Genomic DNA, 17,036 nt, shown 5'->3' with positions numbered 1-17,036 from the left:
AGATTAAGATAAAATAGGCAACAAAGGAAGACAATGGTTTTCTTACAGACAAATTGAAATAAGCCATTTATTGATTGGATAATGCCTATTGTTTTTTCACATGGCCAAAAATAAATGTTACAGATTCAAAAAAGGGAGAGTTTTTGTTTTAAATCAAAACAATAGTTTTTGAGAATCTAGCAAAAAAAGAAAATCAAAAAAGACCTTGCCCTTTGCACTTTGAGTGTTGAAGAAATTCACAAGGTATTACATTCACATTACCTTATAATTTTATTTTAAAATAAATGTCAGTGTCTTTTTTGTACTTACTGACATGAGCTGCTTCTAAGTGTGAAAATGAACCTAGTCCAATAGCAATACATTTTGCAGAATTATCTGCTACCAGACAGTTGTTTTCTTAGAATTGTTGATCATATACATGAATAGAAGAATACTGTAGTTTCACATTATGGTGGCCAACAGTTTAGTATACACTGTACTCAAAAGAGAAGACAAATTTTTATCATATTATTGAATATATATATATATATATCACCCGTTTGGCCAAAATGAGTAGAGGTGATGATAATGAAGCTAGGTTATTTGGGAGTTGTCACTTCTCACTTCCATTTATCCTTTTTATTTGTTATATGTTCTTTATTCTGTTTATTTTCTTGGCTGTTTTTAATAAAATCTGAATCCACAATTCTGCTGTTATTCCAGGCATATCATCTCTTTAGCAACAAACATTTCGTAGCTTACTGAAGTCCCGATAACCTGAATACAATGATGTTGATGGAAAGAAAAGCTGTATTTCACTTCCAGTGTTCAGCAGCCATTTAGGCTGGTGAAGCAGGTGCAGGGAGAGTCATCATAATAGCATTTGGCTGTTATTGCACAGAATCATAGCTAGCTTCAAAGACATTGTCTGAAGAACATTCATTAGTTTTGATTAATGCTTCTGATGGAATCTTAGGGATTATCTCAAATTGCCTGTATCATCCAGGTTCCCTTTCATATCTTGGGTTTGGTTTGGAAAAAAAAGGGCAGATTGTGTGAAATTTATTTTGGTATGTCTTAGAAGTATTATGACACAAACTGATAGAACTTTATGATAGAAGGCACAAATAAGAAATTTTGTCTTAGTAGAAAATATACCAACGATGATGCCAAGCGGAAATATAGGTGTGGTTGATTATGAATGGATATGGAATATAATTTCTAAAAAAATAATAATAATAATTTTAAAATATTTAGAGAACTTCAAGGAAAGATTCTACAGTACTTTTTCTGTTCAAGAAATTTGCAGTACATCACATTGAAAAATAATGAGAATTGTACATGCTACTGTTTTTGATTAAGTTCAGTATATTGTGCCCAGATCGAGCTTTGGATTTGATGTGTGCCTATTTTTTTTTAAATCTCCATAAATAAACCCCCATATGCGGAAATTTGAAAATAAAGAAACAGGATTTGAAACTGTTATTTTCCTGTTTTCTATCAAACTGGATTTATTTTGATTATTAATATCAAGTTTCATCATAACTTAGGCTATTTATTTTCCAAAGTCTGAGATCTTCTGCAGTTTTTTTTTTTTTTTTTTTTCTTGATGACAGGTCCGTATTTTGACAGAATTCAGATACAACGAAAGTTTCTCCGTAGAGATTGGAGGGTTAACTCCCTACACTGACTACAACATCTCAGTGGCAGTGCAGCCATTTGGTGGGAAATACTGGAGTGATGTGATGGACACTACAGCACTTACAGCTGAGTCCAGTAAGTATATTGCATCTAGCACATCTTTATTCCAAATCTTTCCAAATCTTTCTAGCAAATTGTGAATTAATACTCAAAAACATATCTTATTTCCGTAGCTGTCTGAAGTTCAGTTAAGATGTTTGAACAGCAAATATATATATATCATTTAGATCATGTTCACTAGATGTAGGGATTCCTATCGTAAGACCAGGCCATTCTTTTCATCTGTTTTTCAAATTTATGATGTCTCGAAAGATTTTCTTTTGCTGTGCTACACCAGAAGTTCACTTATTTTAATGACTGATAGACACTACATGTACATCAGGCATATATTACTGGTGGTGATGAAGAGATTTTCTATGGAAATCTTGATTTGAATTCTACCAAAAGCTAATGGACTTGTTTGCTGACCAAGGATGCCCTTATTTTTATGTAACTTTTGAGTGTCATCAGTAGAGAGAATAATCGCTGTCTTGACTGTGCCATATTGCCTACTTGACTGCGGTTTTTCTATCTCTGTTGGTTCACACCTGTCCACTGTCATAGAAACCCCATCTGTTCACTGGTATCTCCCCTTTATTGCTTTCTGGTGACCATGCATTGTGTCATTTTCAAAGCTTAACATTTATATAGGATAAAATATTATTTGTTTATTTATTTTGAGAGAGATTCCTATGATTATATCATGATTGAGAATGTTGTGTATCACAATTAAATAATAAGTGTTGTTAAGAACTCATTTTTTTTTTGTCTCTCAATTATGTGTTAGTGAAATGAAATATTTGAGAATAATTGACATATTGAAATATACAGTGAAGTGAACAAGTGTTCATATTATTGTTTGTCTTAATACGGTTGCAATCTTTTTTCTTAGTTCCTGCTGCTCCTCCAGGGGTCACTAGCGGCTGCTTTCAACATGACATAAAAAAGCAAAACCTTTTTGTCTACTGGCAGGTAATTCTCTCTCTCTCTCCTCTCTCTCTCTCTCTCTCTCTCTCTCTCTCTCTCTCTCTCTCTCTCTCAGTGGTGCACTTATTTCATAGGTTTAAGCTCTTTTACAAGATAAATAATTTTTTACCTGTTGGATTAAAGCAATTAAAGAGAGGAGTATTACCTGTGTTGTCCTATCTGATATGCCCTAGTCTGTGGAAGATTGACCCCTCTTTAGCACTGAGGATTTTATTGGTTATTTGAGAGAAATGAATCTTTTGAGAGTGCAGGAAATGAGATTAGCATTTGAAACCTCTTCTTTTTAACAGCATCGCGCCATGTCCTTTCTAATGTAAATTTCTCTATGAATGCAGGAAATCCCTAGGCAGCAGCAGAATGGCATGATACTGAATTACAAGATCTCTTGGAATGAGACATCCGTGACTGCAGTCAGCAACAGTTACCTGGCCCAGTACCCATCCCGAGCTCGCTCCGTCCCAGAGGGGGATGTTGGCACCTGGACGCTGATTGATAATGCCAGTCCAAGGTCACTATGGATCATTAAGGTTAACGCAGAGACGCGCATTGGCAGAGCCACACGTGATGCAGTGCTCACTATAGCCCCACTGCAGACACGTAAGCAGTTTTATGTATTAATACTAATTATACTATGCTGAAATAGTATTGCTTCTCTTTGAAGAAATTAAGAGAAAAGTGTATTTATGAATTGACTTCAAATGAGAGGAGAGGTTAAAGACAACGAATTCATCTGCATTAAACATTAAAATGTTAAAATGCTGTGTATTATAGGTCCTGGACCTCCGAGAGACCTGTACATAGAAGTGTCTTCTGATAATGTGGCCTACTTGTACTGGAAACCCCCTGTAGAGAGAGAAGAATTGGTGGTAGGGTACACTATATACTGGTGCTTGGGAAAATATACAGAGTTTGGATGTCAGGTATGATTTAATTATTATTCTGGTGACCGTGTCTGAAATGTTGTAAATCTGGTCTTATTTCTTCCTGTCATTTTTCATAGCAACACTGAAGGTCCAATGGGTTTTGAGTTCCTTTTCTAGTCTAAGGTCTTATGAACGATTTAGCATTTCACAAAATTGAGCCTCTGGTTTGTGATGGTGAATGCCCAATATTAACAACTCAAACTACGATATTATGGCGTGAACATAAAAATTGTATGTTGCAAGCACCTTAGTACAAATCATGGACCGTGAATCCACTAACCTACCTGTTCAGTATCTTCCATATGTACCAGATATTGTCAAGAGTGCATTTCTCCCATATTGCAAATAGCTCTGGATAGAGAAAAAAACTGGAAAAGGATGCAATCTTTTAGTTCTTCAAAATCAAGTTACACTCAGATGCAGGAAACATATGGACTCTAGGTACCAAATGAACTTTTAAAATGCACTTGCAGTCACCTTGTATCTTATAAAGTACGTCTGGGAAAGCAGACTGCTAATAAGTGCTTGATTCAGTATTCAGTCTGAAAATACATGGAAATGCATAAAATAATCAATTACCTAGAAAAGTATATAATCCTTTGGTACCTACATAAAACACAGGTGCTTCTAAAGGGAATATGTTCTCTAAATATCTCAAAATTGCATTGTCCTTTTTGTGGTGCTTGGCCTGATATATTTTATAAAAGTACATAGTGAACCGATTGATATAATCTCATGGAAAAGCAATATACTGCATTTTGTTTTTTCTTGTAAAGCTGTGCATTGATTTGAATTAAAGTATATTGATCAAACTTGACTGGCAGATAGGACTCAATAAAACAGTCTTAGGCTTCGTTCACATGCAATGTCTATTTTCTAAATTCTATTTTCTATTCGCGCTATCTTATGATCACGGTCTGTGCCCTGAATATCCCGCCGCGTAATTACTGGCAGCGCTAGCCAGTTACTTATAGTAACTTATAGTAACTGGCTCGCGCTGCCAGTAATTACGCCGCGGGATATTCAGGGCACAGACCGTGATCATAAGACATACCGCGAATAGAAAATAGAATTTAGAAAATAGACATTGCATGTGAATGAAGCCTTATTCGATTAGATCATAAATTTGATATCTGTGACCAGGGCAATCTGTTGTGGCAGAAAGTACCTAGAAATGTGACTTCCTACGAGCTCCATGTGGCCGCCAGTGAGGATGTAAGGAGAAACTACAGGTTTGCAGTGTCTGCAGACAGTGACCTCTATAGCAGTGGAATGGTCTGGCCACACGTCAAGTGCAACTATCTCTATGATAAAGGTACAGCGGGATCCAATTATTTCAGTCATGTATACCATGAAATGTAAAATGTAACTAAAATTTTTGTGAAGGTACGAGAAAAATATATTCAGGCCTACCCAACTACCAGACTCGGCACCGAATGATCCAGAATTCACCGGTAGATCAGACCACACTACCCGTTTTCAAGGTATGTATCAGATCGCATTACACAGTTTCATACCCTGAACAAATTTTGAGTGGTGATGCAATGCTTTTCAACCCCGCTAAGAATCGTCACTATCACATCGCGTACTAGGCAAGAGCGGTGTCGCGTCTGATACTGTGTAATGCGATCTGATACACACCTTGAAAACGGGTAGTGTGGTCCGATTTACCGGTGAATTCTGGATCATTCGGTGCCGAGTCTGGTAGTTGGGTAGGCCTGATATTGTGCAGAGATAGATTTCTTTTAGATGAAGATGAACTGGAGAAGCTAACTTTACCACCAGTGTTAGACTAGAGATAATAGATACCTTGACTTTGCCCCTCAACTGTTATCATAATGTTACTGTTATGTTACAGTTACAGTACTCCTCATAAATGATAAAGACCTTTGTAAACAAACTATATACACTTTATATAGTCACACTTAAAGTGCGTTAATAAGGAAACTGTTGTACGTGCTCCTTAACTAGTATTCCCAGTGTTGAGTTTTATAGTCAGAAAAGCTGGTGATTATACGAGTAAATTGGAAACCAGAGGAGTGTTAATCTGATTGCATTCAATGAGAGTCCCTGTGGAGATAGTACACACTAGCTAGTACAATAGATCCATTGTGAACACACCATTTTTAACCCAGTTGTTGCATTTTTACAGGTTTTGTGTTTATCACAAACTTACATCTTTTGTTGTTGTATGTCTTAGCTAAAAATAATTTTCGCTCAGAGAGCCATAATAAGATTTAAGGATCTGAAGTGTTTTGCTAATGGTGTTTGGCATATATTTCAGTTCCTGATATACACCCAGTTGGATTCTCTCTAAAAGAGAATGCACTGCAGAAAGAGAGAAGTCTAGATGTAAAATGGTTAGCACTGGATTGCACCAGGGGGGCTTTTAGCAAAATCTTGAACTATACCATAAGGATTTGCGAATATCCTGAAGAATGTAAAACAGGTGAGGAGATAGTTGACTTGTATTCCTAGCATGAAGATTATTCGTTCTGCCTTTTTCTTCATTGTTTATGTTGAAGAGAAATATACATGTAGCAAGAAAATTACTTTTCTTAAAAAAATTCAGTGAAACGTTGTAATATATTCTTTTGCCATAAAAACAGGCAAGTATTCCACGGTATCAGTGCCACATCAAGACAAGGACTATGTCGACTATATCATAGAAGGGTTGAAGCCAGCCACCCGTTATGGTCTAGCTATTCAGGCTGTCACTACAGCAGGTGGAGGTCGTTTTACATCATTTAATGACACTTTGGCATGGACTCAGCAATCAGGTATGTGCCCTGTGACATAATATTCTTTCAAGTGTACCTAATCATTTACTGAAGTGGGATGGAGAGGGTAGATAGCCATCTAAAACACACTAGTAAGGATTCATAAGTCAGTCCTGTACCAAACTGTGACCAATATGATAATTGTTATCCAGGCATAAGCTGCAGTGGAGGAGGAATAAGTGAATATAATTCCCTATACATTATGCACTTGCAAAGAAAGAGAGATTATATAGCTATGCTGTGTTAGGTTTACTGCGCCTTATATATATCTGTACACTCTGACACTCTGATTTTGTTTCAGTTTGGATTTTTAGTTTGATATCAAGAGAGAAATTTATTGTAGTTAAGTTTTGCCATATGCTGTCCTTGTAAACCTAAGGAACCATTCCCAGACCCTATCTGTGGATCAATCTATCTCCAAGGGGATTCTCTCTAAATTGCAATCAGCTTAAGCTGCTTAGATGTATGTCACCTACTGAAGCTGCTGGTAGGTAATTAAATATCGTTTAGCAGCTTCATTAGGCATACCAGACATCTAAGCCGCTTAAGCTGAAAGCAATTTAGTGAGAAACCCCTTGGAGATGGATTGATCCTGTTAGATTGATCTAGGTATGGGAACCCAGTCTTTAAATTAGTTTCATTTCTGTCATGGCTCAGGGATGATTTTTATAATTTCTATAGAGGTAGATCTTTAGTTTTGACTACTTTTGCTGTTTCTTTTCTTTTCTTTTTGAAAGATTCAGTTGGTACTTATGTTTAGTTTTGTGAAATGCAATTCTGTTTGACCATCTTGTCATACAGTTTTGAAGACTTGTACCAATAATAGGGCACCTGTATATACAAGTCACATCCAGGTCTGCAGGTCACACTTGGGTATGCAAGTCAACCTGATGCGCAGGTCACACTTGGATTTGCAGGTCAAACCCAGGTTTGCAGGTCACACTCATGTGCACAGGTCTCATTATGGAAAAATCTTTCACAGAGTAGTAGATGAACTGTATCTTTCCAATTTTAAACATGAATGATTTGTTTTAAAGGTAGTTTGCTGTGATGCAACATCTAGTATAATCCACAATGACATGAGGTAGAGTTTGGTGAGGTTCAGTGGTAGACTCAAAGTGGCACTGGTCACCTAAGTATGTAGAGCATAATGAAGTAATACATTCTTTATGTTCCAGCTCCAAGCCTGCCCCCTGCAGGATTGAGACAGAAGGCAGTTACCTCCAACTCTGTGACATTGGCCTGGGAACCTAGTCCTGAACCCAATGGAAATGTTAGCAAATACCAGTTATATGAGGTAGGTAGCAGTCACTATGGGTATATTCAGTACTAAAAAGATATAATAAATGTTTCATTTATTTTAGCAAGTTTTGGGTGTTGATCACTCTGACAATATTTTGATATGGTAGCATTAGCATTGTAGGTGCACGGAATTAATTGCAAACATACCTTTAGTTTACATCAATTAATAAAGACAAATTTCAGCTAGATCATTACAAAAGCAAAATCACTGACTTATTTGTCAAGATTAATACATGCATCGTACATATACCATACTTCATATGAATCACTTATTGTAAAAGGCAAGTATAGTACATGTTTAAGTATTATTTAATTACCATTATATCACTCCATATACAGATCTGAGATGTCACGGCAGTTATTATCTGTATTTCAGTTAGGACGGTCCAGTCCAGTGATGACCACAAGGGGGGACGTGTTGACCGCTGTTGTTGACAACTTGGAGGGTTGGAAACGCTACCAATTCATGGTGACAGCTTGCACAGATAATGGCACCAAGTGCTCTGAGCTGTCTCCACCCCTGGAAGTGAATACCACCATTGGAGGTAAGGGGAACATATTATTGTGAAGCTAGATAATTATGCTGGGATAAAAAATGTATTGATGGTATGCCAAACGAGTATTAGATCAAGTTTTCATACTTGTTGGAAGTTTCTTGGTTATTTTTGCTTTTTGAAAGTATTATTTTTGTCATTCTTAGGTACAGCAAAAAATTTTCTTAGCTTACTATGTATGGGGTATATAAGCATTTTTGCTGTGCAATAGATAAAAGTGAGTGTATTGAATGCTGTTTTTGTGTTTTTCAGCTCCAGGTGTGATAGATAATTTCAAGGTCCAGGTGACAGGCTCCACAGGTCAGATAGCCTCCGTCACCTGGGACCCACCGCCTATAAGGAATGGACCAATCACAGGCTATGTCTTGCACATCAACTCGTCTGCCGGCTACCAGGAACAGTACATAGACACCCTGACAGACATGGAGAAGTATCAGACACATGACGGGAAGTTACACTCTCAAGTGATGCCCTGTACGGAGGAGACGATGCACATGGCCATTAACTTTAGCATCCAAGCCATCAACAGCCTGGAGCAGCGTGGACCACTCAGCCATGTGGAAGAGACATACATGTGTCAGCTAACAGGTCTGCCCATATTTTACTTAACTTGGTGAATGCCTTACCATCTTATTTTGGTTTATTCAGAGCCAGAGACCGACCCAATTTATTTGTGACAGTTTACTTGTAACATCTTTTTCTGTATAGTTGTTTCATTTTTTTCTTTATATGGTTTTGCACTTCTGTTTTGCATTTTGGTTCAATTAATTTCCATGGGCAGCTGATAACCATGAAGAATTCTACTAAACTGACCATATGACATGGGCATATACCTTTGCACACAACTGTCTACTCAAACACTGTGTATATTTGACTTTGACCCTCTTTCTATATCTAGGAATGTTAAGTTAGATCCTGAAACATAAAGGTGATTGGCTATTTTGACATATAAACATCTATATTGCTCTCTTCATTACGTTCACTTGTACAACATTTGAAGTAACATGTTAAGGGAGCGTAGATTCTCCACTTCTGCTAGTTTTTTTTTTTTTTTTTATGCTAAACCATTAACATGACAAAGAATAAACCAATCATACGGTCAACCAAAAATAGTTTTAATTCTGCGCCTTCTTCAAATTTCTGGTTGTAAACTTAAACTGTTTTTCTGTCTCTCAAGTTCGTTTAAGTCTACCAAATGACTTACTAATGTGTGACACATAACACTGCTTCTTGCACAATAGCATAAGGGCTGGAAAAATGTTGTATAAAGCACAGAAAGAAAGAAAGAAAATATCTGTTCAAATATCAAATATCTTTTCAGGAATAATGAGACGCTACACTTTGGTATTTCTTAAAGTTATGCAATTTGAAACTAAATGGTGCCATTTGATGGGGTCAAGTTGCAAAGATTTGACTTCTTTTGTAACTTTAAGTCAAACATATGGTAAATGACAAACATGAAGATGACAAGTATTTACGCAAGTTTCACAAAATGAGAATCTCATCTTCAGCAATGGAGAATATATCTGTGTAGCGAGAAAAATCAAGTCACCATTTGCAGATGTCTAGATCATCTCTAAATCATATCCAGACGTAAGCTATATACAGCCATCTCTTTAGAATAATCAGATTTCCTATATGCTTGCTCAAAGCTTTCTCTACGTAGTTTCTAAAGCTCGACAATCTAAGCTCTTATTTCTCAGGATTAAATGCATAATCAAAAGACTATTTTTCCTTGCTTTCATCTGCATTGTTTAAGTTCTTCCACCAAGCCAAGTATAATATGCACATAAAAGTACACATTTTTATTATTATATGAATGATTTATTCCCTTATATTATAAATATCTATAACTGCATAGATAAGAAGGAGAGGGAAGGACAGTCATTTATTTGAGTTGTCATAAAAAATGGCACCTGTATGATGCAAAGCATTGGTAGGATTATTAGTTTATAATATAGCTTGCTAGACCATCCTGAGCCTTAAATTCTCTGACAATTTTATCAAGTGGAGAAAAACTAGCCCTCTTTCAACCTCTCACTTTTACTATTATTTCACTGCAAGTGCACCATGGCAATGTCAATCTATCTTTCATCTATCTGGATTATAGTCTCCAGCACATATGTTGTGACAATGTGAACAAAATAATTGTCTCTACAGCAGAAAAAAAACTACCTTCAACTGTAAAATGTTCACATGGCTAAGAATCACTATTCTCATATCGATGGTTTTTAGTGACTGAAAAACACCAGATATTTGACTGACTTATTTAAACATGATTTCTGCCTTCCTATGTGAGATTATATATATATATATATATATATATTTTTTTTTTTTTTTTATTTTTTTTTTTGGGGGGGGGGGGGGAGTGATGGGGAGCAATTAAGAACACTGTGGGTAAGCTAAAATTTGAATCTGCATGGCCTGTATGAGGCTCATTTGTTCAAAGAAACATAAGTTTAGGTAAGGTAAAAATTTGCAAAACAAGTTTTAATATGCATCCAGATCTCTTCTGGATAAGTCCGCGAAATATGTAGGAATCAGTTTTTCCTGCTTGTGCATTTAAACCTTACTGCACATTCAGTGACATGTGGCTTATTCCTGTCACTTGTTTGTGTAGTTCCTTTCCATGCAATATGATAACGCAAGTGGCAGAATGGCACTTAAGATATAGGATGAGACTAGAGTTACTGTCACATGAGCAGTATGAAGTCATGGTCTGGGTTCCAGGAAATCAGGGGCGGATTTAGGCCGTCTTCTGGATCTTCCAGAAGATGGTCAGATTTCCAAGTTTTCATTGACGGATATCTAATTTTTTCTGTCGGAAGACAGTCAAAAATGGAGGATGGAACAATGAAGATAATTTGGAAAACTGTCAGAAAATATCTTTGGATCCACCTTGGAAAAATATGGTTTTCCTCCAGGAACTGTCATGGGCTTATTCGGAGTGAAATGGTCATTCTACATAGATCGATCCAACTCCATGGGGATTCATGCTGAATGCAGTCAGATAAACAGATTAATGCCCCTCCTCCTGGCTTTGAGTAGAATACAGAAAAGTTGGTGATTATACAAGCTTGTTGCAGACAAAAGAAGGGATGTTATCTGATTACATTCAGTGAGAGACCCTACAAATTTGGGTCGATCTTTGTAGAACGATAGTTTCATTGGGATAAAGTGACAAAAAATAATGCATTTTCTAATACATACTTTTCCTTCCCAGTTATGGCATTAATTTTTTTAAAACCAAAATGTTCCCCATGTGAAACCTTAGACCTACACTATAATCCATTCAGTTATTTAAAAGAAATAACTGCACTGCTAGGGTACATACCAGTATAAGCTAAGGATGTAAGAGAATGATTTAACTAGGTAAAAGTAGAAGACAAATTAAGCTCATATTGTATGTAGATGTGCTATCCATATTTAAATAAAATTGAAATAGGTTTTCCGCATAGAGTTCCACAAAAACGCTGTCACACAGAGAAGGTTATTTCCCTTTGAAATTGGCTCATGTTAGTCTATGTCACTTTGAATTATGCCTTTGTAGGTTCCTTTGTTACTGAGCAAGATAATTGTCTCCTTTGTATGCCAGCTCTGCTTACTCTGGGGGCTTGAATTCATTTCAATTAGATTTGAGAAGGAAGTTTGGTGGGTTTGAGAGAGGTTATTAAGTAGATTTTTTTCAACTTTCGAAGGATGAGCTACTTCTAGTGCTACCATTTTAGTATTGCTGAATAAATTTCAATTTCTGTGTCCCTTTACTTATGGAAAATAAGTCACTGTGGCTGATATGAAACAAATGTATGTTAAACATGGTCTGTTATTGCCTTTTCTCTGATGAATGATTTCATTTTCATAGACACCATTACAAACATCCCAATCTAAATTTTGATAAAAAGTATCATTTGATTTTTTTAATGCAGTCAGAGGTCATAGTAGTGAAGTGTTGTGAAAATAATCCCTTCTACATGTACAAGCAGTTTACTGATGCCAGGTTCTTCCCTTTCTCTCCAGTGTGTTTACGTGTAGTTTGTTATAATAAAATGGTAGTAATATTAAATTGAGAAGTGTTTTGTTGTCAAGATTTCCCTGTCACAAACAGCATTGAAAACAGCCTGAATTGGCCAGGGGAATATATTAGTAGTGTCAAGGAGTACATGCCACTTAACGCTGGCATATAAATTTCTTGGAAAACCTCATCCAAAAAGTCCATTTCAAGTACTGAGCAGTAGCATAAAATGATCTTGATTTCCTAACTTTTATTTCCTTGAACTATTGAGTAATTGTTTCATTTATGGGCAGGTTAAAGCAGGCTTTTCTCAGAATTTCTATTTTCTTTTGTGATTTATTTATTTTTTTTATTTAAATGCTTGACCTTTTGACATTTTCCTAGAAAGCAAACATTACTGTGGTTTTTTTTTTTTTGACATAAATTGGTCTGCCACTGCCAATAGCAATAACCAAAATTTTGTCATGTAGGTTTTATCCCCGCAGGATGCTCGTGTATCGCCTGGTGTCTACCCACAATTCCCTAAACTTGGAAATTCTGAGAATTTTGCACAAGCTCAGTACCAGGAAAACCAGCTGCAACATCTTTTTAAATGTTAGCAAAGTGCACGTTCCATTACACAGGCTGCAAGCAGAACATTGTTCCTTGTTAATATCCTAACCTTGGACAAGATGCAATTGTGGGAAGCTAAAGAAATCAATACTTAGAAACTGACCCTAGCAGCAAGCATTTAGGACTGCACTGAGTCTCTACTTAATGTGATAAAGTGGTCTGATACTGATAGTGTGGATGGAATATGCTTCTTTAGAAGATAAAGCATAGAGGTGTTGCATTTATGCAAGGGTGATTTATGTAAGGTTTACTTTGCTAATTTCTGAGTGTCCATGCAATTATTACATATATGTCAAGTAAAATTTGATCTGTATAATATATTTACCACATAGTATACTGTGGTAAAAAAAAATGCCATAGTTTCAAGACATTCCAGGAGTATATGACCCAAATTTGTTTGGGTGACTTGTATATTCTGCAATAACTGCTTTGAAGCTTTCACTTTTGTGTTTCATAGAAAACTTTGTCATGCCTGTATGAGCTCAGGAATTAGGTCAACTGTGAATAACCAAACTATATATATTCGAAAGATCCTTGAGGGGTAGAGAGAAATATTTGTGGTCTCATTAAAAAACCAAAAACAAAGAGAACATAACTTTCTGTCATTTTGCATAAGAATGTGGCCTTTTATGGTTTTTAATTGAAACCACAATTTTATAAAATTCCCCTCTAACCAGGTACATTTGTTAAAAGTAATTATGTTGGTTAACCAACATGAATTTGAGTTGGTTTACAAGAATGCCTCCATAGGGATGCTTATGCTCCAGATAGAGGTATTGTATACTGTTATATACTAGTTTAGAAGACGGCCATGCACAGTAGTCAAATATTGAGTCTCTACCCTGTATGTTTGCACACATGAGCGTTTTCATGTTTCTGTGTCCTATCAGCAAAAATTGATACTGTTATATTTATTTTTAATTGAATTATATAAGGAAAAATTGTAATGTTTGTGTACTTTTTCCAGGACTGCCAGATGGCGTAGTGGGTGGAATTGTAGCTGGATGTATCATAGGGGGCGTTTGCATCGCCTTCCTCATCTTCATGGTTTACAGGTAAGCATTTTTACAGATAAATTTTTTATAATTGTTTTTAAGGCACAAAGTGTTGTAAATATATTAACTGGATATAACCATAACTAGTGTCTGAAATTTTCCACATCTGAATCACTATATCTGAAATGGTACTAATTAAGATATTTTTAGAACTAATTGCATTTTACTTGTGCTAAGTCTTAGTTTTAAATCTTTTGGTAATTGAATAGTAATGTTAAAGTTGAAGCATGGAAGTTTAGGCATCTGGCAGCTTTTGCTGTCAATTTATTAGTTTGATTATGATCAGTTAATGATGTGGACTTATTAAAAAAATATACACATGCTCTACATGTATGTCCAGTTTTCCATCCAGCTTACATTGTACAGATCACATGAAGTCAGCAGGTGTCACCAAGTCTGTAAAGATATCCGCCTTTATTGCATGTACTGGTATGACTTTATATGCTGAACTGGGTGCATGGTCATAATTGTGGCTTTCCTTTGAAATTAAATTTCAACATATAAATAATTTTTATATTTGCCGCTTCATCAGAACAAGTGCATTTTGTAAGAAGAAGCTGACCATCCCACCAGAAGAGATACCTGAGCTCCCACCCCCTATCAGTGTAAGTAGACAAGAGTATGAATGTACTGGGCCAGCTTAACAAAATAACTCTATGACCACAGTTTTAGTCTGCTTCAATTCAGAATACATGTGCAATAGTTCTCCAAAGTAGAGTGATCTATTATAGTCTAAAACAGAAACCATTTATTTATTGTTATAAAAAGGGTGCAATATTTAATTTATGTGAATTACTATTGACTATATCTTTGGTCAAAGTAGTCTATAGTTTTACTCCTAGCCTTTTATCTTCGGTTTGGTGCTTAAACTACATCATTACCCTGACCATACATTTAAATTAACTGAGTAAATGGGAATCTTCTTTTGTTGTATAAGTATCAAAAGTTAATTTTACAATATTCTTATTGTTTCTGTGAAATTACCTTCTTAGTCATAAGCCTTTCTACAAACACCTTGTTGTGCATGTCATTGTAGACAACTTGTGGTATAGAACACAATATTTACATTTTTGTGCAGTTTTTAACTCTCTGTTTACAGATTGATGATCACTTTGATTATGACAGTGGAAACTATAACAACAATTCAAAGTTCTTGATGTCAGAAATAGATGAAGGCAAACTTGGCTTCAGTGATTTGGTATGTTTTTGTAAAATAATCATCTTATTGTATAATAATCAATCTTGTTGTAGTACATGCAATAACTGTTGGTGCTATATACCCAGACAGCCTCAGTAATCTGGCCCACGTCTGGCCCAGATCTGGCAACGTCTGGCAATATCTGGGCCAGATTTTGCCAGACACTTGCCAGATCTGGGCCAAGTCTGGCAAAGTCTGGCATTTATGCCACATTTTGCCAGACACTTGCCAGATCTGGGCCAAGTCTGGCAAAGTCTGGCATTTATGCCACATTTTGCCAGATGCTGCCCAGACTTGGGCCAGATATGGTACTTTCATTTTCAATTTTTATTTTCTATTTATTTATTTTTTATTGACCAGTGAGCTGAATGCATTGAACTGACGTCATTTGATAAATTTTGATTTAATTTATCTCTCTCTCTTTTCTTCAAAGTCCCCTCATAAGTGTGCTATTTGTTTAATTTGACTTGACATTTGAATGAATTCACTGTTCTAAAACTTTTTTGAACTACTCGTTCCGCTGTTGTAAGATTCCGCTTTTTATGCTAAGCCGGTCAAGGACCCGGATGTAGCGTTTCTTAGAGTTATGGATGTGAAAAAAGCACGTATCAAACTGATACAATTCGTTGAGTGATTTGATTCGTGATGCGATTTATTTCGAAGGCATCAACACTGGCGACGAGGATTAACACTAGTGCAAAACTGTGAGCCAACTTTCTTTGAAAAAATGGAGGAAAAATGTGAAATTACGGAATTCGAACCGTACAGAAGTCCGGAGACATTAGGGTCACGCTCGACGCGATGGCTAGACAGTTTTAACCTCTTCGCTGACGGAAAAGATTGATCTTTTCAAAACCAACGGACGGCATGAATAATGAACAAAGATAGAAAATTAAAAATACATGACAGAGGAGACGCGCGCTTATGTTGTATTCAGCAGGGACAGGTGTACAAGATATTTTCAGGACTCTCCCAAACACAGGTTAGAAACATGAATATACATTAGACAGTTAACGCTTTGAATGAAATTGGAACACCAGAAACTGTGAGTATGATGAAACCGAAGTCATTTGACAAACCAAGCCAGTCTAAACATTACGAGTTTAGACATGAAAAACGAAGTAGAAACTCCCTGACTGAGAAAACATGGAACGTTGGATCACTTTGCAAAAGTCTGCAAAACTGAAACTATTATTCATGTAAATGACAGCTTTGAACATGATAATCCAGGAGTGCATATACATTTGGTGTGGGAACCAATGCAATATACACAGAAGACATGGAGGAAATAGAGGCGGTGTTAATCTCAGTGTATTACCAGATTCAGGTGCATATTGTAATATCATTGATGAAAATACATGGAGAATGCTGAAATCCAAGAAAAATAAATGTGGCTCTTGTGGAGGACTAGAAAACAAACAGTATTATTCATACACGTCTGAGAAACCTTTAAAAGTGAAGGGAACATTTGAATGTGACGTAAAGGAAGAGACCAGTAGTAGTGAAAGGACATGGGATTTGATATGAGTTGATAAGTTTTGAGAATTTTCAGTGTGGTTTAAGGAATAAAAGTTGGAGTTCATATGCTATTCTGCAAATGTTTGAAAGGACATTTTAAAGACTGAACTGTCAATAAACATGTTTTGAAAGGACCGTTTCTGTCCAAGAAAGGAAGGGATGTTGTGTTTTGACTTGACATTTGAATGAACTGTTGTTAACTTGGTAGAGTTACTTGTTCCATATTGTTGATTCCATTAATAATTATAAGCTTGTCAAGGAGCCGGATGTATCATTTCTTAGTGTTATGGATTTGAAAAAAGCGCAAACATTGCAAACTGGTTCAATTCATTGAGTGATTTGATTCATGATGTGATTTAATTCAAAAGCATTGATA

General features: G+C 36.1%; 1 protein-coding gene across 12 annotated transcripts in view; it reads left to right on the top strand.

The window, feature by feature from the left end:
* The window catches only part of LOC106181055 (cytokine receptor), a 63,034-nt gene that overhangs the window by 40,027 nt on the left and 5,971 nt on the right, over positions 1-17,036 (top strand). For all 12 annotated transcript variants that reach the window (XM_087001061.1, XM_087001063.1, XM_087001069.1 and 9 more), the window contains 13 exons: positions 1,596-1,755; positions 2,612-2,691; positions 3,042-3,303; positions 3,478-3,626; positions 4,773-4,944; positions 5,914-6,078; positions 6,239-6,409; positions 7,588-7,706; positions 8,088-8,256; positions 8,518-8,853; positions 13,857-13,944; positions 14,477-14,549; positions 15,044-15,142. In XM_087001061.1, coding sequence (XP_086857187.1) covers positions 1,596-1,755; positions 2,612-2,691; positions 3,042-3,303; positions 3,478-3,626; positions 4,773-4,944; positions 5,914-6,078; positions 6,239-6,409; positions 7,588-7,706; positions 8,088-8,256; positions 8,518-8,853; positions 13,857-13,944; positions 14,477-14,549; positions 15,044-15,142 — 2,043 coding nt within the window. The remainder of the gene's footprint in view (positions 1-1,595; positions 1,756-2,611; positions 2,692-3,041; positions 3,304-3,477; positions 3,627-4,772; positions 4,945-5,913; positions 6,079-6,238; positions 6,410-7,587; positions 7,707-8,087; positions 8,257-8,517; positions 8,854-13,856; positions 13,945-14,476; positions 14,550-15,043; positions 15,143-17,036) is intronic.

The sequence above is a fragment of the Lingula anatina genome, chromosome 1, assembly GCF_051362555.1.
Source record: "Lingula anatina isolate TDL-2025a chromosome 1, LinAna3.0, whole genome shotgun sequence".
Lineage (NCBI taxonomy): Eukaryota > Metazoa > Brachiopoda > Lingulata > Lingulida > Lingulidae > Lingula > Lingula anatina.
The sequence above is the reverse complement of the archived record's forward strand: the minus strand, read 5'-3'. Positions and strand labels throughout refer to the sequence as shown.